Consider the following 23,547-nt stretch of genomic DNA (forward strand, 5'->3'; position numbering starts at 1 on the left):
GGGAGAGAGAGGGGGGTGGGGAGAGAGAGGGGGGTGGGGAGAGAGAGGGGGGTGGGAGAGAGAGAGGGGGGTGGGGAGAGAGAGGGGGGTGGGAGAGAGAGGGGGGTGGGGAGGAGAGGAGGGGGGTGGGGAGAGAAAGGGGGGTGGGGAGAGAGAGGGGGTGGGGAGAGAGAGGGGGGTGGGGAGAGAGAGGGGGGTGGGGAGAGAGAGGGGGTGGGGAGAGAGAGGGGGGTGGGGAGAGAGAGGGGGGTGGGGAGAGAGAGGGGGGTGGGGAGAGAGAGGGGGGTGGGGAGAGAGAGGGGGGTGGGGAGAGAGAGGGGGGTGGGGAGAGAGAGGGGGGTGGGGAGAGAGAGGGGGGTGGGGAGAGAGAGGGGGGTGGGGAGAGAGAGGGGGGTGGGGAGAGAGAGGGGGGTGGGGAGAGAGGGGGGGGTGGGGAGAGAGGGGGGGGTGGGGAGAGAGGGGGGTGGGGAGAGAGAGGGGGGTGGGGAGAGAGAGGGGGTGGGGAGAGGGGGGTGGGGAGAGCGAGGGGGGTGGGGAGAGCGAGGGGTTGGGGAGAGAGAGGGGTTGGGGAGAGAGAGGGGTTGGGGAGAGAGAGGGGGGTGGGGAGAGAGAGGGGGGTGGGGAGAGAGAGGGGGGTGGGGAGAGAGGGGGGTGGGGAGAGAGAGGGGGGTGGGAGAGAGGGGGGTGGGGAGAGAGAGGGGGTTGGGGAGAGAGAGAGGGGGGTGGCGAGAGAGAGGGGGATTGGGGAGAGAGAGGGGGTGGGGAGAGGGAGAGGGGAGTGGGGAGAGAGAGGGGGTGGGGAGAGAGAGGGGTGGGGAGAGAGAGGGGTTGGGGAGAGAGAGGGGGGTGGGGAGAGAGAGGGGGGGTGGGGAGAGAGAGAGGGGGGTGGGGAGAGAGAGGGGGGAGTGGGGAGAGAGAGGGGGTGGGGAGAGGGAGAGGGGAGTGGGGAGAGAGAGGGGGTGGGGAGAGAGAGGGGGTGGGGAGAGAGAGAGAGGGGGTGGGGAGAGAGAGGGGGTGGGGAGGGGAGAGGGGGTGGGGAGGGAGAGGGGGTGGGGAGGGAGAGGGGGTGGGGAGGGGGAGGGGGTGGGGAGGGAGAGGGGGTGGGGAGGGAGAGGGGGTGGGGAGGGAGAGGGGGTGGGGAGAGGAGAGGGGGTGGGGAGAGGGAGAGGGGGGTGGGGAGAGGGAGAGGGGGGTGGGGAGAGAGAGAGGGGGGTGGGGAGAGAGAGAGGGGGGTGGGGAGAGAGAGGGGGGAGTGGGGAGAGAGAGGGGGTGGGGAGAGAGAGAGGGGAGTGGGGAGAGAGAGGGGGTGGGGAGAGAGAGAGAGGGTGTGTGGGAGAGAGAGAGAGGGGGTGGGGGAGAGAGAGAGAGGGGGTGGGAGAGAGAGAGAGGGGGTGGGAGGGAGAGGGGGTGGGGAGGGAGGGGGTGGGGAGGGAGAGGAGGTGGGGAGGGAGAGGGGGTGGGGAGAGAGGGGGGTGGGGAGAGAGAGGGGTTGGGGAGAGAGAGGGGTTGGGGAGAGAGCGGGGTTGGGGAGAGAGAGGGGTTGGGGAGAGAGAGGCGTTGGGGAGAGAGAGGGGGGTGGGGAGAGAGAGGGGGTGGGGAGAGTGAGGGGTGGGGAGAGAGAGGGGGGTGGGGAGAGAGAGAGGGGGGTGGGGAGAGAGAGGAGGGAGTGGGGAGAGAGAGGGGGTGGGGAGAGAGAGAGGGGAGTGGGGAGAGAGAGAGGGGGAGTGGGGAGAGAGAGGGGGTGGGGAGAGGGAGGGGGTGGAGAGGGAGAGGGGGTGGAGAGGGAGAGGGGGTGGGGAGAGAGAGGGGGTGGGGAGAGAGAGGGGGGTGGGGAGGGAGAGGGGGTGGGGAGGGAGAGGGGGTGGGGAGGGAGAGGGGGTGGGGAGGGAGAGGGGGTGGGGAGGGAGAGGGGGTGGGGAGGGAGAGGGGGTGGGGAGGGGAGGGAGAGAGGGGAGGGAGAGTGGGGAGGGAGAGGGGGAGGGAGAGGGGGGAGGGGGAGGGAGACGTGGAGGGAGATGGGGAGGAAGGAAGTGAGAGAGAGAGGGCGGGAGGAAGAGGGAGAGGGGGAGAGGAAGAGGGAGGGAGGGAGGAAAAAGAGAGGGGGAGGAGGGAGGGAGGAAGAGACAGGGAGGGAGGAAGAGAGAGGGAGGGAGGGAGAAAGAGAGAGAGAGGGAGGGAGGGAGGGAGAAAGAGAGAGAGAGAGGGAGGGAGGGAGAAAGAGAGAAGGAGGGAGGGAGGGAGAAAGAGAGAGGGAGGGAGGGAGGAAGAGAGAGGGAGGGAGGAAGAGAGAGGGAGGGAGAGAGAGTGAGGGAGAAGTGGGGGGGGGGGGAAGAGAAAGAGAGACATAGGAAGGGGAAGTGAGCGAGAGAGAGAGGGAGGAAGAGAGAGAGAATTTTATCCCATCAGCTCCAAAGAGGCCCCGTGGAGGGAAACAAGACATCGAAAACTGTTGTTCTACCAGTGGAATTTTTCCCATTGTAGTTTCAATCCCATCGAGAAAGTTCCAGAAAAGTCAGAATCAGAGTTGGCTCTTAATTCAGAGCAAATCCAGATTCAAAGGTCCTGGTAAATACAGTGATGGTATCAGGATGTCCTCGAGCTAAATTATAGCCGTTTGTGCATAATTATCCCATTCCTCTGGCGCACCCTGCAATTGGAAATAAACACCATTACAGGTCAGCGGCAACCAGACATCGATAAGACACCGACAAAAAGTGTGCAAGACTTCGAGAGTTTTCAGAATCAAAGTGTCAGATTTTGGTGAGTTAAGGTTCATTGAGGGACAGAGAGCCGGGGTAAAGATCCCTCGTGATCTCAACGAATGACAGACCAGGTCCAAGAGGCTGAGATGTAGCAAAAAACAGGGCAATCTTGCTGCTTCTATTTTCTAATCCTTCTGCACAAGAACAGGCCAATTGGAGGCCGCTGGCTTCACACACTGGCAGTACCAATGGGAGGCGATGGCCTAGAGGTATTATCGCTAGACCATCAATCCAGAAACTCAGCTAATGCTCGGGGGACACGGGTTCGAATCCCGCCACGGCAGATGGTGGAATTTCAATTCAAATAAAAAAAATATCTGGAATTAAGAATCTACTGATGACCATGAAACCATTGTCGCTTGTTGTAAAAACCCATCTGGTTCACTAATGTCCTTTAGGGAAGGAAATCTGCTGTCCTTATCTGGCCCAGCATACATCTCTCTCTCTCTCTCTCCTTTCTTTTTCTATGAATGGTATGCTTTGTCTGTGTAGCGCGCAAGAAACAATACTTTTCATTGTATACTAACACACGTGACAATAATAAATCAAATCAAATCAAATCGTGACCCCAGAGCCACAGCAATGTGGTTGACTCTCAACTGCCCTCGGCCATCTAGGGATGGACAATAAATGTTGGCCAGCCAGCAACGCCCATCTGTGTGGAGTCTGCACATTCTCCCTGTGTCTGCGTGGGTTTCCTCCGGGTGCTCCGGTTTCCTCCCACAGTGCAAAGATGTGCGAGCTAGGTTGATTGGCCATGCTAAAATTGCCCCTTAGTGTCCCGGGATGCATAGGTTAGAGGGATTAACGGATAAATATGTAGGGATATGTGGATAGGGCCTGGGTGGGATTGTGGTTGGTGCAGACCCGATGGGCCGAATGGCCTCTTTCTGCACTGTAGGGTTTCTATGATGTCCTATGAACCAGTAGAAAAAAAACCAAGCAAGAGGGTGACCACTGCCAATAGTGCAGGTAGACCAAGTGGATGGTGGTCAGCAAAGGTAATTTACTGACCATTGAGGTACGACCACAAGCAAGGCCAGGCTAACAGGTCCCGGCAAGGCATGTTGGAAGGGCAGGGTGGACACTGGGGGGGGGGGGGGGGGGTCTGATTGAAAGAGGGTGCAAAAAGGACGCAACCCCCACCCCCACGTTAAACCTGTCGGTTTCTACACATTGCCACAGGTTCTCTCAGCAACCGTTAAATCAGGACAGTGCTGGGATCAAGCCCCAAATTGGGGATTTATTATCCACTAGGACCTCAACTGGGCCATAGGATGGTGACGCCCCCCCCCCCCGCCCAACCATCCCCCCGGCAACCCCCTGCCTGTAAAGTCCTGGCGGGGACAGGTGGAGTGATGGCAGGTGGTATGCGGAATGGGGGAGGCAATGGCGCAATGGCAGTGCCACTGGATTAGCAAGATTTGGGGAACACTTTCTCAAATCTGGTGTTTTTCTGGTTGGCGATCAGTGCCTAGTGGTGTGCCTCAGGGATCAGTGTTGGGACCGCAATTGTTTACGATTTACATAGATGATTTGGAGTAGGGGACCAAGTGTAGTGAGTCAAAATTCGCAGATGACACTAAGATGGGTGGAAGAGCAAAGTGTGCAGGGGACGCTGAAAGTCTGCAAAGGGATATAGATAGTCTAAGTGAGTGGGCGAGGGTCTGGCAGATGGAGTACAATGTTGGTAAATGTGAGGTCATCCATTTTGGTAGGAATAACAGCAAAATGAACTATTATTTAAATGGTAAAAAATTGCAGCATGCTGCTGTGCAGAGGGACCTGGGTGTCCTTGTGCAGGAATCTCAAGGAGTTGGTTTGCAGGTGCAGCAGGTAATTAAGAAGGCAAATGGAATTTTGTCCTTCATTGCTAGAGGGATGGAGTTTAAAAACAGCAAGATTATGTTGCAGCTGCATAAGGTGCTGGTGAGACCACACCTGGAGTACTGTGTACAGTTTTTGCCTCCTTACTTGAGAAAGGATATACTGGCACTGGAGGGGGTGCAGAGGAGATTCACTAGGTTGATTCCGGAGTTGAGGGGGTTGGCTTATGAGGAGAGACTGAGTAGACTGGGGCTATACTCATTGGAATTCAGAAGAATGAGGGGAGATCTTATAGAAACATATGTTGAGGAGGAACTTCTTCACACAAAGGGTTGTGAATCTGTGGAATTCCCTGCCCAGTGAAGCAGTTGAGGCTACCTCATTGAATGTTTTTAAGACAAGGATAGATAAATTTTTGAACAGTAAAGGAATTAAGGGTTATGGTGAGCGGGCGGGTAAGTGGAGCTGAGTCCACAACAAGATCAGCCATGATCTTATTGAATGGTGGAGCAGGCTCGAGGGGCCAGATGGCCTACTCCTGCTCCTAGTTCTTATGTTCTAAATGCCACCACAGCTGATGGTGGAATTTGAATTCAATAAAAATCTGGAATTAAAAAGTCTACTGATGACCAGGAAACCATTGTCGACAGCAATGTGGTTGACTCTCAAATGCCATCCGAATCGGAAGGAATTTAGGGATGGGCAATAAATACTGGCCCAGCCAGCGACTCCCACATCCCGTAAAAATGAATTTTAATAAAAGAATGCAGTCCTACAATTGAGCCTCAGTTTCCTCTTCGACTTCACTGCTCCACCCAATAATTCATTGAGTCTCATACCTGTCTTTGGAGGAGTTCCCCATGTGAAGATGATCATATTCCTTGCGCACTGCGGGCTGGTGACTGTCCTCAATATCGTATTCTCGGACATCATTCACCTCCATAATCTGGCCGGTCAGAACCTTCACCACCAGGAGGACGATATACTGGGACGGAAGGAGGAATCAAAGGGCACAGGTCAAAGTTAGTTGGCAGGGTTTCAGAGGAACTGTAGCTCACAACTTCCTTGTTTCCATTTCCCTCATCTCTCCCACCACCCATTGGAAACTACAGCTGGATTGGCAAATGAAAGGGCAACATTCAGATATTCTACAACTAGAATCCCTACAGTGCAGGAGAAGGCCATTTGGCCCATCGAACCTGTACCAACAACAATCCCACCCAGGCCCTATCACTGTAACCCCACGTATTTACCCTGCTAACCCCCTGACACTAAGTGGCAATTTAGCATGGTCAATGCACCTAACCAGCACGTCTTTCAGACTTTGGGAGGAAACCGGAGCACCCGGAGGAAACCCACGCAGACACGGGGAGAACGTGCAGACTCTGCACAAACAATGACCCAAGCCAGGATTCGAACCCGGGTCCCTGGCGCTGTGAGGCAGCAGTGCTAACCCACTGTGCCACCCTTTAACTTAATTTTAACTCGCTTCTCATTTTTTAAAGCCCAAATGACATAGTCGAGACGAGCTCAGAGAGTTACATTCGACGAAAGGTTATCCTCCAGATTAGGGTCATGTCTGACACGGCCAGAGGCCATCCGTTCTTCACCTCAGCCCATTCTGGCGGCCTTTCCTATCCTGTGTGCCCCGGGACTTCCAATCGGTTTGCTCGGCTGCTGAGATTTTTACCAAGCTGGAGTCTAGTGCTGGAGTCTCCTTTACTCAGCAAGGAAGGAACCACCACCCGAGACACAGCTATGAGGAATAGGAGGAGTAGGCGATTCAGCCCTTCAAGCTTGACTCACTCAAAAGATAGAATCATAGAGGTTTACAGCATGGAAACAGGCCCTTCGGCCCAACTTATCTATGCCACCTCTTTTTTTAACCCCTAAGCTAGTCCCAATTGCCTGCATTTGGCCCATATCCCTCTGTACCCATCTTATCCATGTAACTGTCTAAGTGCTTTTTAAAAGACAGAATTGTACCCGCCTCTACTACTACCTCTGGCAGTTCGTTCCAGACACTCACCACCCTCTGTGTGAAAAAATTGCCCCTCTGGACACTTTTGTATCTCTCCCCTCTCACCTTAAACCTATGCCCTCTAGTTTTAGACTCCCCTACCTTTGGGAAAAGATATTGACTATCTCGCTGATCTATGCCCCTCATTATTTTATAGACCTCTATAAGGTCACCCCTCAGCCTCCTACGCTCCAGAGAAAAAGTCCCAGTCTATCCAGCCTCTCCTTATAAATCAAACCATCAAGTCCCGGTAGCATCCTAGTAAATCTTTTCTGCACTCTTTCTAGTTTAATAATATCCCTTCTATAATAGGGTGGCCAGAATTGCACACAGTATCCCAAGTGTGGCCTTACCAATGTCTTGTACAACTTCAACAAGACATCCCAACTCCTGTATTCAATGTTCTGACCAATGAAACCAAGCATGCCGAATGCCTTCTTCACCACTCTGTCCACCTGTGACTCCACTTGCAAGGAGTTATGAACCTGTACCCCATGATCTCTTTGTTCTATATTCTATAGTTCTATAGATCTTTGCTGATCATCTACGTCAGCTGAACCTGTTAAATCAGTTCCAGGTCAGTTGGTAAAGTGTAAAACGAGACACTGATTTTTTTTTGGTAATAGGTTTAATTACAGAATTAGGGACGGCACGGTGGCACAGTGGTTAGCACTGCTGCCTCACAGCACCAAGGACCCGGGTTCGATTCCGGCCTCAGGTCATTCCACATTTTCCCCGTGTCTGTGTGGGTTGCCTCCGGGTTCTCAGGTTTCCTCCCACAGTCCAAAGATGTGAGGTTACGTTGATTGGCTATGCTTAATTGACCCTAGTGTCAGGGGGATTAGCAGGGTAAATATGTGGGGTTACGGGAATATGGCCTGGGTGGGATTGTGGTCGGTGCAGACTCAATGGGCCGAATGGCCTTCTTCTGCACTGTAGAGATTCTATGATACAATCGAATGCAGCATTACGTATGTCTGCTTCCTACCTACTAGCCCAGTGTCCCAGTGGTCTCATAGAATTCCATACAACCCCGATAGTGCAGAAGGAGGCCATTTGACCCATCAAGTCTGCACCAATTCTCTCTGATGTGGAGATGCTGGCATTGGACTGGGGTAAACACAGTGAGAAGTCTCACAACACCAGGTTAAAGTCCAACAGGTTTATTTGGTAGCACAAGTCACTAGATTTCAGAGCGCTGCTCCTTCATCAGGTGAGTGGGAGTTCTGTTCACAAACAGAGCATATAAAGACACAAACTCAATTTACAAAATAATGGTTGGAATGCAACTCTTTACAGGTAATCAAGTCTTAAAGGTACAGACAATGTGCGTGGAGAGAGGGTTAAGCACAGGTTAAAGAGATGTGTATCGTCTTCAGCCAGGACAGTTAGTGAGATTTTGCAAGCCCAGACAAGTCGTGGGGGTTACAGATAGTGTGACATGAACCCAAGATCCCGGTTTAGGCCGTCCTCATGTGTGCGGAACCTGGCTATCAGTCTCTGCTCAACGACTCTACGCTTTCATGTGTCGTGAAGGCCGCCTTGAGAACGCTTATCTGAAGATCAGAGGCCAAATGCCCGTGACTGCTGAAGTGTTCCCCAACAGGAAGAGAACACTCTTGCCTGGTGATTGTCGAGCGGTGTTCATTCATCCATTGTCGTAGCGTCTGCATGGTTTCCCCAATGTACCATGCCTCGGGACATCCTTTCCTGCAGCGTTATCAGGTAGACAACATTGGCCGAGTTGCAAGAGTAGGTACCGTGTACCTGGTAGATGTTGTTCTCATGTGAGATGATGGCATCCGTGTCGATGATCCGGCACGTCTTGCAGAGGTTGTTGTGGCAGGGTTGTGTGGTGTCATGGTCACTGTACTCCTGAAGGCTGGGTAGTTTGCTGCGGACAATGGTCTGTTTGAGGTTGTGCGGTTGTTTGAAGGCAAGAAGTTGGGGTGTGGGGATGGCCTTGGCGAGATGTTCGTCTTCATCAATGACATGTTGAAGGCTCCGGACAAGATGTCGTAGCTTCTCCACTCCGGGGAAGTACTGGATGACGCAGGGTACTCTGTCCACCGTGTCCCGTGTTTGTCTTCTGAGGAGGTCGGTGCGGTTTTTTGCTGTGGTGCGTCGGAACTGTCAATCGATGAGTCAAGCGCCATATCCTGTTCTTATGAGGGCATCTTTCAGCGTCTGGAGGTGTCTGTTGCGATCCTCCTCATCTGAGCAGATCCTGTGTATACGGAGGGCTTGTCCGTAGGGGATGGCTTCTTTAACGTGTTTAGGGTGGAAGCTGGAGAAGTGGAGCATCGTGAGGTTATCCATGGGCTTGCGGTACAGTGAAGTGCTGAGGTGACCGTCCTTGATGGAGATGCGTGTGTCCAAGAATGCAACTGATTCTGGAGAGTAGTCCATGGTGAGTCTGATGGTGGGATGGAACTTGTTGATGTCATCATATAGTTGTTTCAGTGATTGTTCACCATGAGTCCAAAGGAAGAAAATGTCATCGATGTATCTAGTGTATAGCATTGGTTGAAGTTTCTGTGCGGTGAAGAGATCTTGTTTGAACCTGTGCGTGAAGATGTTGGCATGTTGAGGTGCGAATTTGGTCCCTATGGCTGTTCCGTGTGTCTGGATGAAGAACTGGTTGCTGAAGGTGAAGACATTGTGGTCCAGGATAAAACGGACGAATTGTAAAATTGCATCTGGAGATTGGCAGTTGTCGGCGTTGAGTACCCCAGCTTTTGTCACGACACTACGGACTTCCTACAGAAACTCAGCACACATGGAGCAGTTGAACCAGGAACACTCCTCGTCACAATGGATGTCTCGGCACTCTACACCAGCATCCCCCACGATGACGGCATTGCTGCAACTGCCTCAGTACTCAACGCCGACAACTGCCAGTTTCCAGATGCAATTTTACAACTCATCCGCTTCATCCTGGACCACAATGTCTTCACCTTCAACAACCAGTTCTTCATCCAGACACACGGAACAGCCATAGGGACCAAATTCGCACCTCAACGTGCCAACATCTTCACGCACAGGTTCAAACAAGATCTCTTCACCGCACAGGACCTTCAACCGATGCTATACACTAGATACATCGATGACATTTTCTTCCTTTGGACTCATGGTGAACAATCACTGAAACAACTATGTGATGACATCAACAAGTTCCATCCCACCATCAGACTCACCATGGACTACTCTCTGGAATCGGTTGCATTCTTGGACACACGCATCTCCATCAAGGACGGTCACCTCAGCACTTCACTGTGCCGCAAGCCCACGGATAACCTCACGATGCTCCACTTCTCCAGCTTCCACCCTAAGCACTTTAGAGAAGCCATCCCCTACGGACAAGCCCTCCGTATACACAGGATCTGCTCGGATGAGGAGGATCGCAACAGACACCACCAGACGCTGAAAGATGCCCTCATAAGAACAGGATATGGCGCTCAACTCATCGATTGACAGTTCCGACATGCCACTACGAAAAACCGCACCGACCTCCTCAGAAGACAAACACGGGACACGGTGGACAGAGTACCCTTCGTCGTCCAGTACTTCCCCGGAGCGGAGAAGCTACGTCATCTTCTCCGGAGCCTTCAACATGTCATTGATGAAGATGAACATCTCGCCAAGGCCATCCCCACACCCCCATCTCTTGCCTTCAAACAACCGCACAACCTCAAACAGACCATTGTCCGCAGCAAACTACCCAGCCTTCAGGAGAACAGTGACCATGACACCACACAACCCTGCCACAGCAACCTCTGCAAGACGTGCCGGATCATCGACACGGATACCATCATCTCACGTGAGAACACCATCTACCAGGTACATGGTACATACACTTGCAACTCGGCCAACGTTGTCTACCTGATACGCTGCAGGAAAGGATGTCCCGAGGCATGGTACATTGGGGAAACCATGCAGGCGCTACGACAACGGATGAATGAACACCACTCGTCAATCACCAGGCAAAAGTGTTCTCTTCCTGTTGGGGAACACTTCAGCAGTCACAGGCATTCGGCCTCTGATCTTCGGGTAAGCGTTCTCCAAAGCGGCCTTCACGACACACGACAACGCAGAGTCGTTGAGCAGAGACTGATAGCCAAGTTCCGCACACATGAGGACAGCCTCAACCGGGATCTTGGGTTCATTTCACACTATCTGTAACCCCCACAACTTGCCTGGGCTTGCAAAATCTCACTAACTGTCCTGGCTGAAGACGATACACACCTCTTTAACCTGTGCTTAACCCTCTCTCCACGCACATTGTCTGTACCTTTAAGACTTGATTACCTGTAAAGAGTTGCATTCCAACCATTATTCTGTAAATTGAGTTTGTGTCTTTATATGCCATGTTTGTGAACAGAACTCCCACTCACCTGATGAAGGAGCAGCGCTCTGAAATCTAGTGGCTTGTGCTCCCAAATAAACCTGTTGGACTTTAACCTGGTGTGTGAGACTCCTTACTAATTCTCTCTGACAGAGTACCTTAACCAGGTCCTTTCTCCCACTCTATCCCTGTAAACCCACACATTTACCATGACTATTCCTTCTAACCTACACGTCTTAGGACACTAGGGTCAATTTAGCACGGCCAATCCACCTAACCTGCACATCTTTGGACTGTGGGAAGAAACCGGAGCACCCGGAGGAAACCCACGCAGACATGGGGAGAATGTGCAACTCCATACAGACAGTGACCCAAGGCCAGAATCGAACTCTGGTGCTGCGAGGCAGCAGTGCTAACCACTGTGTCGCCTTCACTTTACACTCTTTTGAATAACAACTGAACAAATGAACAAATTAACTAATTGATAGTTTCTTAAAGAGGCTCCATTAACAAAACAAACCTTTAAAGAAAACCTAACAAGCTAAATTAAAATGTCATTTAGGGTGGAGATGCTCCTGTCCCTGTGGCGCCTGTCTCTCTTCATACTCTGTTTTTTAATAACAAAATGGAAGCGGTGCCAGCCCCGGTGGGCACTGTAACTAATATAAAATGTCAAAAGGAAACTTAACTGATTAAGTTAAAATGTCATTCCCGGGGGCGATGATGCAGCCCAGTCCTCGCTGGGCATGGAGGGCTGTAGTATGCCGATGGACACCAGTGCTCACTCGCCAAGACCAACCAGCCGTTAATATAGCTGTGGTAAAGGGTCTGTCAATCTCTCTCGAGTTCATCAAATTATCCATTACACGGAGAAATATTAACAAAAGATCAAACAAACAAATTCTTTTGAATAAAGATGTGCAGGTTAGGTGGATTGGCCATGCTAAATTGCCCCTTAGTGTCGGGGGGACTAACAGGGTAAATACATGGGGTTACAGGGATAGGGCCTGGGTGGGATTGTTGTCAAAGAACAAAGAAAATTACAGCACAGGAACAGGCCCTTCAGCCCTCCAAGCCCAGACCGACCCTGCTGCCCGACTGAACAAAAGCCCCCTACCCTTCCAGGGACCATATCCCTCTATTCCCATCCTATTCATGTATTTGTCAAGATGCCCCTTAAAAGTCACTATCGTATCTGCTTCCACTACCTCCCCCGGCAGCGAGTTCCAGGCACCCACCACCCTCTGTGTAAAAAGACTTGCTTCGTACATCTCCTTTAAACCTTGCCCCTCGCACCTTAAACTTATGCCCCCTAGTAATTGATTCTTTCACCCTGAGAAAAAGCTTCTGACTATCGGTGCAGGCTCGATGGGCTGAATGGCCTCCTTCTGCACTGCAGGGATTCTATGATTCTGAAACAAAAATCAATAAGTTAAACACAAATGAGAGGGAGTGACAGCCCCTGGTGGGGGCCCTGTAACTAAACCGTAAAGGCAAAAGGAAACTTACAAAATTAGACCAAAATGTCATTCCTGGAGGTGACGATGTACCCCAGCCCCGCACAGCCCACCGGTCGCGGAAAGCCTGAAGCGTGCCGGTGAACAGCATGCTCCCTCTCCAAAACCACCCGGCCGCGAATGTAGCAGCAGTGGAGGGGCAGAGAGTCGGTCTCTCTTTCCAAATGCTCAAGGTACTTAATCAAACAATACCTTTCACCTGTGTGTCTCAGCAATATACCATGAACAGAAGCTGGCCACATTATCCCCAATTCCCTGGATAACCCTTGCATCTAAATATCTATTGATTTCTGCTTTGAACGCACTCAATAATTGCAAAGCTGCAGCTCTCTGACCTCGAGAATCCCAAAGCTTCACAACCTTTTCAATCAATAAATTTCTTCCCATCTCAGTGGTAATTGGCCAGAAACGATATTCTGAGACTGTGATTCTGAACATAAATGAAGGGACACAATTAAAGTTTAAACAAATCGGTTCCGCAGTTATTTTTTCCTCTCTTGCCGTGTGATTGTTGAAATTATTCTTTCACGGAATGTCGGCATCGCTGGGCAGGCCAGCACTTTCATTGCCCCTTGAGAGAGAGTCTCGATGTGACGTGACTGGAACCAGTGGTTGATCATGTGAGGGTCTCGCAGGTCCCTGGCCCATCACTTTGTGATGCAGTATTTTTGAGAGTGAACCTTGAGTGAGTCATTGCTTGGGAATGTAAATCATGAAATCCCTACAGTGCAGAAGGAGGCCATTCGGCCCATCGAGTTTGCACAAACTCTCCGGCAGAGTATCTTACCCAGTCCACCGCCTCCCCCCAACCCCTCCACTATCCTCCCCCTCCACCCCCCTTCTCCCACATCCCCGCCGCCCCCCACCATCCTACCCCTATAATCCCACGCATTTACCTTGCTAATCCCACTAACCTACATATCTTTGGGTACTAAGGGGCAACTTAATATGGCCAATCCATTTAACCCGCACACCTTTGGACTGTGGGAGGAAATTGGCGCACCTGGAGGAAACCCACCCAGACATGGGGAGAATGTGCAATCTCCACACAGACCCAAGGCCGGAATCGAACCCAGGTCCCTGGCGCTGTGAGGCAGCAGTGCTAACCACTGATGAGGGACAATCCATGTGTAATTTCAGCTCAAAGAATCACACAATTCTATCTCCCTTTCTCCCTCCTCCTCTCTGAAGATGAGATGAACAGCAGAAAAGCATTCAAGAGGGAAGCTAGAGGCTAGAGAAGGAGGCGAGGGAGAAAGGAATAGAAGGATCTGCTGGTAGGGTCAGGTGAGGTAGTGGGGAGGCTCATGTGAAGTTTAACCATTAGGATGCACCACTTGGGCTGAATGGCCTGTTTCTGTGCTGTAAATATCAGGTATGCCCTCGATCCAAGTTGACTTTCAAGAAGTTACAGTCCCACAGACACCAGCAGTCCTTGCTACCTTTCCCAAATGAGTGAGAGGATTATCAGTGGTAAAGTTCCAACTTCTTTATTGAAATAAGAAAGGGCAAATATTGAACAGAAATTCCACGATCACTGATGGGAGTTTTAGGGTGATGCCAGTCTGCTGTGAAGAGAAGGGACTGTAAGTTGGGAACACATCTGCTGGTCACACCAGTACTGTCCAATAGGTTTTTCAAGTTTATTTATTAGTGTCACAAGTAGGCTGACATTAACACCGCAAAGAAGTTACTGTGAAATTTCCCTAGATACCACACTCCGGCGCCTGTTCGGGTTCACTGAGGGATAATTTAGCATGGCCAATCCACCTAACCAGCACGTCTTTTGGACTGAGGGAGGAAACCGGAGCACCCGGAGGAAACCCATGCAGACACGGGGAGAATGTGCAAACTCCAAACAGACAATGACTCAAGCCGGGAATCGAACCTGGGTCCCTGGCGCTGTGAGGCAGCAGTGCTAACCACTGTGCTGCCCCAATACGTTGGTCACATGTGCAAGTCTGGGGATCCAGATGCGGTTCATTGCATTTCAGTTTAGGAAATGAAAACTAAGAGATGGGCCTGTTTGGTCTTGCCACTTCAATATTGATTGCTTGCAAACTTTGTGATATTTATCTGCTTGTGTGTTTGTTGGCATAAGTTAGTCGCTATAGTCCCAGATGACCAGAGGCTGCTTGCCCCTTTGAGAGGGAGAGCTAACTGCTGGTGATTTAACCTGAGAATCACCACACCTCAGGCGAGGGGCAAGGTTGAGAAAGAGGGATCATCATGAATAACCTGGTTTGTTGGTATAACGGAGAGAGGTTAAAATCAGAGTGAATTATAGAATCCCCACAGAGCAGAAGAAGGCCATTCTGCCCATCGAGTCTACACTGACCACAATCCCACCCAGGTCCTATCCCCATAACCCCACATATCTACCCTGCTAATCCCCTGACACTAAGGGGCAATTTACCCTGGCTAATCCACCTAACCCGCACATCTTTGGACTGTGGGAGGAAAGCAGAGCACCCGGAGGAAACCCACACAGACACGGGGAGAACGTGCAGACTCCGCACAGACAGTGACCCGAAGCCGGAATTGAACCCGGGTCCCTGGCGCTGTGAGGCAGCAGTGTTAACCACTGATGAGGGACAGTCCATGTGTAATCTGAGTGTGCGAGTGTCTTTTCATAGTTCCTCTACCTCTTTGGTCACTGCATGGTAGTCCATGTTTCAGCAAATATACATGAGAAGCGCATTTATCTGCATTGTACGAGTGCGCACAAGGCGTGTTCTACTAAATTGACCACATGTAGGTGTTGCCGTAGCAATGTCCATCGGACAACACTGATAAATGTGACAGGATTTTAAAAAATAGTCTCCCAGTTCACACTGAAAAAAGAAGTTCATTCAGAACCTTCTGTTCCTTCACTGTCAAAATCTCTAACAGCACCATGGATGCACCTACACACAGGGACTGCAGTGTTTTACCATCACCTTCGAGGGCAATTAGGGATGGGCAATAAATGTTGGCATGGCCTGTCTATGAATTTTAGAATCATAGAGTCTCTATAGTACAGCAGGAGGCCATTCGGCCCATCGAGTCTGCACCGACCACAATCCCACCCAAGCCCTGTTCCCGTAACCCCACAAATTTATCCTGCTAATCCCCTTGACACTTGGGTCAATTTTAGCATAGCCAATCAACTTAACCTACACATCATGGGAGGAAACCGGAGCACCCGGAGGAAACCCACGCAGACACAGGGAGAATGTGCAAACTCCACACAGACAGTGACCCAAGCCGGGAATCGAACCCAGGTCCCTGGAGCTGTGAGGCAGGAGTGCTAACCACTGTGCCACCATGCTGCCCCTGAAAATGTGTTGGGAAATGAAAGGAGGTTTCCAGCTTTCACCCCCAGCTTGTGCGAGGTTAGCTGATTCTAGGGATGATGGGGAGAGGGCTTCAGTTGGCCCCAACACTGCTGATGGAGGCGATTTGTTCCCAAAGGAGAGAACGAGGCTCTGATTTGATGCACACTGTGACCGAATAGTCTGCCAAGCCTCATTGTTCAGCCTCACGTGCAGTAAGCGGCTACTCAGGCGAGGAACTGCTGACTGCAAACATATTCACATGGAAGATATCAACACAAACTGGGGCGGCAGGGTGGCACAGTGGGTTAGCACTACCGGCTCACAGCGCCAGGGACCCGGGTTCAATTCCCGGCTTGGGTCGCTGTCTGTGTGGAGTTTGCACATTCTCCCCGTGTCTATGTGGGTTTCCTCCCACAGTCCAAAAAATGTGCTGGTTAGGTGGATTGGCCGTGCTAAATTGTCCCTTAGTGTCAGGGTAAATATGTGGGGTTATGGGGATAGAGCCTGGCTGGGATTGTTGGTGGTGCCAACATGGCTCGATGGGCCAAATGGCCTCATTCTACACTGCAGGGATTCTGTGATTCTATTCTACGGGAAGGAGGAAACAGTTGCAAAAATAAATGGCGGCCTGTTTTAAACCGCAGGCTCCCCACTGGTGACTCAATATTGAAACATGAAACAGTAAAACAATTTTGGTAGTACCTGTGGAGGGATTCAGGAGAGCAGAGCAATCCACAACAAACAGGTTTGACAAGCTACCAAATTCAAGGAGCTTCAACAGTACGGTCAGATTGCGATAGCAGACACACATTTAAGGGGATGTTAGCTAAACACATGGCAGGGTACGGAATCAAAGATGAAGATGGGGCAAGAGTGAGATGAAGTCGAGTGGGAAGAGGCTCATGTGGAGCAAACCCCCAGCGTGGACCAGTCATAGAATCCCTACAGCGCAGGAGGAGGCCATTCAGCAATCGAGTCTGCACCAACCACAATCCCAGGCTCTATCCCCATAACCCCACATATTTACCCTGTTAATCCCCTGACACTAGGGGCAATTTAGCATGGCCAATCAACCGAACCCGCACATCTTTCGAGTGTGGGAGGAAACCGGAGCACCCGGAGGAAACCCACACAAACACAGGGAGAACATGCAGACGCCACACAGACAGTGACCCGAGGCCGGATTTGAACCCAGGTCCCTGGCACTGTGAGGCAGCAGTGCTAACCACTGTGCCACCCCTAGGTTCCACCTAAACCCTATCCCCGTAACTCCACATATTTACCCTGCCAATCCCCCTGACACTAAGGGGCAATTTAGCATGGCCAATTGAGCTAGCCCGCACATATTCGGGCTGAATGGCCTGCTTCTGTGCTTGAATTCTATGGAAAATCCAGGAGACTACTGTCACTGTCAACCCGCTACCATAAAGCCCCCCTCCCACCAATGAACATATACAAAATGTATCATCCATGCTCATCCAAGCCACCGTTACATTGGGAGAGGAAGACAATGAGAGGAAGACAGGGAAAAGGCTCCAGACTGGAAATACTCACCAGAAACCAATAGATATTCATCAGAGTGAGTATAAGCAGCAGAATGTTGAAGAAAAAGTAGAAAGGAATATTGGGAACAGACTGGAGACTGGAGTAACAGGTGGCATACAGCACTTTGAGGGGGAACCAGTAAAGTCGGAACCAGAACCTATGAGAGAAAAAAAGGAGAGCATTGCGGAGAAGAAGATTCATGGAACTCGTTATAATCAGGAGGATCCCTCAGTTCCTCAGGCACGTTTCTCAGTTTCTGGAATGGCAAACATCACAGATAATTGGCTTGTGGAAAAGCTCATCATTCACAATCTTAACAATGTCCCAAAGTGCTTTACAGCCAAGGCTGCAATGCAGGAAAACACAGTGGCCAACTTGAGCACAGCAAGATCCCAGAGTAACAGGGCAATGACTCGGCAATTGGTTTTAATGATCTTTCTGTTGAGGGATGAGAATTGGCCAGGACACTAAGGGAGCACCTTCCTACTGATCCTCCAATAGTGGCTGTGGAATGACGGACATCCACCAGAAAGGGCAGAGGGGACCTCAGTTTAACACCTCATCCAACAGACAGGATACTAACGGTGAAGTATTTTGGGATGTGAAAGGCACCATAGCAATGCAGATCCTGTCTTTATCAGCTAGCAATACCTACCATCTCAAAGTTTCTCTCTGCCATTGACTATTAAAATGCCTATTAATGCGCGACTTCCAAGCACTTTAAATTTCAATTCAAGATGGCGTCAGAGTGAGGTGACTTCTTGCGAGTTGTCCCCAGCACACCCTCTAATTCTATTTGTTACTCTCGTTCTCTGTGAACGGTGCACTTTGTCTGTATAGCGCGCAAGAAACAATGCTTTTCACTGTATACCAAAACATGTGACAATAATAAATCAAATCAAATATTAAAAAGATATTTTGCCTTAAAGCATCGATGGTCTGTGCTACTAAACAGAAAACAGACAGAAGCCGAACAACATGAGGTGATGACTGACAGTGCAGCTGGAGACTTTGAGGAGGCTTCTCGAAGTTAACAAGGGCAAAAGGTTTCAGGGCGTGGGGCAGAGGCGGCAGGAAGCTCTGCTCTCAATGAGGCAAGAGGGAACTACACAGAGGGCCCAGGTTGAAAGACCAGTTAATGCGACCTCAGTAAAGGCTGGGAGAGGTTGCCGAGGCCAAGTGCCAAGTAATTCACTGTTTCCTGCACAAGCTCCACTCTCCATGTTGCTGGGAGGTATTTCTATTTGGTGAGGAGGGCTGTTAGATAGTGAAGGTCGGCAGCTCATCCATCTCATAGAAACTTATAAAATTCTAACAGGATTAGACAGGGTAGATTCAGAAAGAATGTTCCCAATGGTGGGGGGGGGGGGGGGGTCTGGTTTGAAGAAGAAATTAGCTCCAGGGGCTAAAGGGATCAAGGGATATGGGAGGAAGGGAGGATCAGGATATTGAATTCAATGATCAGCCATGATCAAAATGAATGGCGGAGCAGGCTCGGAAGGCCGAATGGCCTCCTCCTGCTTCTAGTTTCTTTGTTTCTATCAGGTGGAGAAACACCACACTGGGACTACAGTGGAGCCCCGTTGTAACGTGCCCCGATTTAGCGCGAAATTGGATATGACGCGATGAATCATTGGACCCTTTTTTTAACTATTTCCGGTTTAGTGATTTAGCGCGACCCCGATAACATTTTATGGACCCCAACCATCGCGTTACAACGGGGCTCCACTGTAAACCATTTTTCCTGCTCCATTATTTAATTAGATCATGGCTGATCTTTCTCTCAACTCCATGAACCTGCCTTTGTTCCATATCATTGATACCCTTAACCTAAAGACAATCCGTCAAGCTCAACGTGTGAACATTTTAGTTAGCATGAGAAAAATACCACCCAATTTCACTCCTAAATCATCCCTTTTGTTCTGGATTCCGATCCACTGCTCCCAACAGCCAGAACGTTTTCTCTCTATCTATGCTATCATATCTCAACATCTCATTTAGGTCACTGCTCAACTGCCTATACTCAAGGAAATAAAAAAAAACAAATTATGTAATCTGTCCTCGTAATTTAACCCCTTAATGCCCGGTAACAATCTGGCAACTCTGTGATGTACCCACTCCAAGGGCATTATGTTCTTCTCGTGGTAGAATGCCCAGAACTGAACACAGTGCTCTAGGTAGGGTCAGTACAACTGAGACATCATTTCATCCCCTTGAAATAAAAACCAACATTCCAATGGTCCTTTTGATTACTTCTCGGACCTGCACACTAGCTTCCAGTGGTCTGTGAACACGAACCCCCTCTGCACCTCCAAAATACTTACTAACGTGCCTCTAATTGGGGTCAACAATCCAGGGCACTTTGTAAAAGAGGAAATGCCTCTGGGCAGGAGTGGGAAGGTTGGTCCAAAGCATTGTTGAAGAGACAGGGGCAACTCCTCATTCTGGACAACAGCCAATTGCAGTAGAGAGTGTGGATCCGCTGGGATGCGTCAATGAGGCAGCAAGCGAGGGCAAACACTCACCAGCTTATGGCAAAGGTGCAACATCCAATATTGGAAACTATGTCGTTTAGTTTGTGGCGGACACCAGCTCTGTTTTTGAAGTAAACATTGAGTTTGGTGAATTCGAGCAGAATGTCATTTATGTCATGCAAGAAGAGGACCAAGATCCCAATATTGTGATATCTGCAAGAGAAGGAAAATAAATGTTTAACCGCTATGGTTACCAAAGTTGCCAACAGTACTACTCTTTTGGACTGCAAGGGGCCTCAATTCCAATCATTTTACCTACAAACGTCACTGTGTAGTTATGGACTGCAGCAGTTTAAGAAAGAGATGCATCACTACCTTCTCAAGAGCAATAAACACTGGCCTTTCCAGCAATCCTCACCTCCTAGAAACAAGTAGAAATGAGTTGAAATCGTGTCTAATCCCGTTCCACTGCCAAGACCAGTGCGCTGAGGTTAGCACACCCCTGACTGCTATCTAGGCGGCACAGTGGTTAGCACTGCTGCCTCACAGCTCCGGGGACCTGGGTTCGATTCTCGGTTTGGGTCACTGTCTGTGCGGAGTCTGCACATTCTCCCCGTGTCTGCATGGGTTTCCTCTGGGTGCTCTAGTTTCCTCCCACAGTCTAAATGTGCGCGGGTTAGGTGCATTGGGCTTGCTAAATTGCCCCTTCGTGTCCCAGAATGTGTAGGTTAGAGAGATTAGCGGGGTATATATGTGGGGTTACGGGGATAGGGCTGAGGTGGGATTGTTGTCAGTGCAGACTCGATGGGCCGAATGGCCTCCTTCTGCACTGTAGGGTTTCTATGATTGCACAACCATTCTACTCCGTAAAGTTTCATTCTAAACAGAGCCATTTATTACCACACCCATGGAGATGCCCGATCCCTAATTCTATTACAATTACACAACTGTAAAACATGATCTTATGCCAATGGGTGTTTGATTTGTAAAAGGTTAAAGAAAAGAAACAACTCATTAGGTTGAAAAGGGAATCTGAAAAGATGGGGTAAACGTAACATTTCAAAATCTGTGTTTCAGCCTTCTTCCATATCCACGGCGCTATATTAATGCAAGTTTTGTTTTGCCATACTGATTTGAACCTCATGATGACACTAGGCTCCATCGCTCACTAGAGATGAGAAATGTGGAAGAAATTGTACATGGGTCTGTGAAAGGAATAGGTTTGATAGGTAAATGGGCCATTCCTCAGCCTCATCCAAGGCAACTTAACAAAGGTGAGTGAGTGTACAATGAATGGCAGGACGCTAGGAAGTACAGAGAACCAGGGGGACCTTGGGGTGCTTGTCCAAAGATCCCTGAATGGAGAAGGACGGGTAGATCAGGTGGTTAAGAAAGCATGTGGGCTGCTTGCCTTTGATTAACTGAGGCATATTATAAAAAGGTTACGATGGAGCTGTATAAAACATTTATTAGGCCGTTGCTAGAGTACTGTGATCACCACACTATAGGGGGGATGTGATTGCACTAGAGAGATTGCAGAGGAGATTCACCGCCTGGGCTGGAGCGTTTCAGCTCTGAAGAGAGGCTGGTTAGGCTGGGGTTGTTCCCCTTAGAGCAGAGAATGCTGAGGGGATCTCATCGAGGTGTACAAAATTATGAGGGATATAGATAGGAAGAAACTTTTCCCCTTAGCAGTGGGGTCAATAACAAGGGGGCATGGATTTAAGCTTATTTATTAGTCACAAGTCAACTTACATTAACACTGCAATGAAGTTACTATGAAAATCCCCGAGTTGCCACACTCTGGCGCCTGTTCGGGTACACTGGGGGAGAATTTAGCATGGCCAATGCACCCTAACCAGCACGTCTTTCGGACTGTGGGAGGAAACCAGAGCATCCGGAGGAAACCCACGCAGACACGGGGAGAACGTGCAAATTCTGCACAGTGACCCAAGCCAGGAATTGAACCCGGGTCCCTGGCACTGTGAGGCAGCAGAGCTAACCACTGTGCCAACCTTGCCACCCATTTAAGGTAAGGAGCAGGAGATTTAGAGGGATTTGAGGAAAAAGGTGGTGGGAATCTGGAACTCACTGCATAGAGGGTGATAGAGGTGAGAACTGTCACAATGTTTAAGAAGCATTTAGATGAGCGCTTAAAATATCATAGCATAAAAGTGCTGAAAAATGGGATTAGAATGGATAGGTGTTTGGTGGCCGGGAGAGGCTCGATGGGCTGAGGAGCCTCTTCCTCTTCCAGCAAGGGGGCAGGAAAATCCAGCAAAATATTTTTGCCTGTTTGTTAGACTGCTTGTCTGTAAACAATAAATCTCAAAAACAATTCCTGCAATTTAAAGGATCCATTAACACTGGAAGATAGGGAGAATTGACTTTTTCCTTTTAGAATGTTGTGGATTGTCGCGGTTGCTGTGATGGAATTTTTCACAGTTGTCAAAATGTGAGCAGAGTTTTCAGAGCAGCTTGTTGCATGCGGATTGGCCGGAAACCTGGAGTTTCTAGAAAATATGGATTAATCACCTAGGGGAGGCAATGGCCTCGTGATATTATTGCCAGACTATTAATCCAAAAACTCAGCTAATGTTCTGGGGGCCCGGGTTCGAATCCCACCACGGCAGAAGGTGGAATTTAAATTCAACAACAAAAAATATCTGGAATTAAGAATCTACTGATGACCATGAAACCATTGTCGGAAAAACCCACCTGATTCACTAATGTCCTTTAAGGAAGGAAATCTGCCGTCTTTACATGGTCTGGCCTACATATGACTCCAGACCCACAGCAATGTGGTTGACTCTCAACTGCCCTCTGAACAAGGGCAACTAGGGATGGGCAATAAATGCTGGCCAGCCAGCGATGCCCATGTCCCATGAATGAATTTTTAAAAAACAGGATAATGCAGCAGACAAACTCGGGGAGAAAAATCATAGAAGTGTTGAAAGTGGTATGTTTATTTTTTCAGTTTCTTTAATCAGTTGTAAAAACGTTGAAGATGGGAGGGAAGAAGGGTGTTTGATTGTAGACAAGTGATTATGTGATGAAACTACTGGGGTTATAGCCAATGAGCTGGCAACGCTGAACACACACACTCACCTGAAGGCATAGGAGAAGGCAATAAGAGCCAGTGTTATCACATGATGGACCAACATCACAACAGAGTCCTTCCTCCAGGCATCCATGTAGACAGTGGCATAGATGGCGTGTCCATAGAAACTGCACTGAGCCAGGTAAGCAATTGCTATATCTTTAGGGACATCACCTGTTGCTCTCCATTCTGAAAGATGAACATGGCAGTTAACTCCTTTGATGCCTTTTGCTCCTGATCCATCACACCTGAGCTTGGGTAATAAATGGGATTAAAATGTCCGGCACACACAGACACGATGGGTTGAATGGTCTCTACCTGCACTGTAACTTTTCTATGGTTCCGTAGTACTAACAATAATACTAGGGTGACACTGGGGCTCACAACACTTACAGGCATATTTTCCAATAACCAAAATTTGGATATGTTTAAATCACTTTGAACCAAGCAGCACAGAAAACAGCCATTCGGCCCATTGTGCCCATGCAAGCTCTTTTGAAAGACCTGTCCCACCGCCCGTATTCCTGTAAATGAGTCCTCTTTAGACACATATCCAAATGCGTTTTGATAGTTCCTGTGGCATCCATTTCCACCACTCTTTCAAGTCGCACCTCCCAGATCGCAACAAGACCATGTCAAA

At 49.8% G+C, this 23,547-nt stretch overlaps 1 protein-coding gene across 1 annotated transcript in view; it reads right to left on the reverse strand.

The window, feature by feature from the left end:
• Positions 1–2,604: 2,604 nt before the first annotated feature.
• Positions 2,605–23,547, reverse strand: part of cers1 (ceramide synthase 1) — a 60,482-nt gene continuing 39,539 nt past the window's right edge. The window contains exons 3-7 of the mRNA XM_078198658.1: positions 22,916–23,096; positions 19,859–20,020; positions 17,343–17,490; positions 5,429–5,574; positions 2,605–2,647 (exon numbers count right to left, since the gene is read on the reverse strand). Of these exons, the coding sequence (XP_078054784.1) occupies positions 2,605–2,647; positions 5,429–5,574; positions 17,343–17,490; positions 19,859–20,020; positions 22,916–23,096 (680 nt within the window). The remainder of the gene's footprint in view (positions 2,648–5,428; positions 5,575–17,342; positions 17,491–19,858; positions 20,021–22,915; positions 23,097–23,547) is intronic.

Source organism: Mustelus asterias, chromosome 26 (genome assembly GCF_964213995.1).
Source record: "Mustelus asterias chromosome 26, sMusAst1.hap1.1, whole genome shotgun sequence".
NCBI lineage: Eukaryota > Metazoa > Chordata > Chondrichthyes > Carcharhiniformes > Triakidae > Mustelus > Mustelus asterias.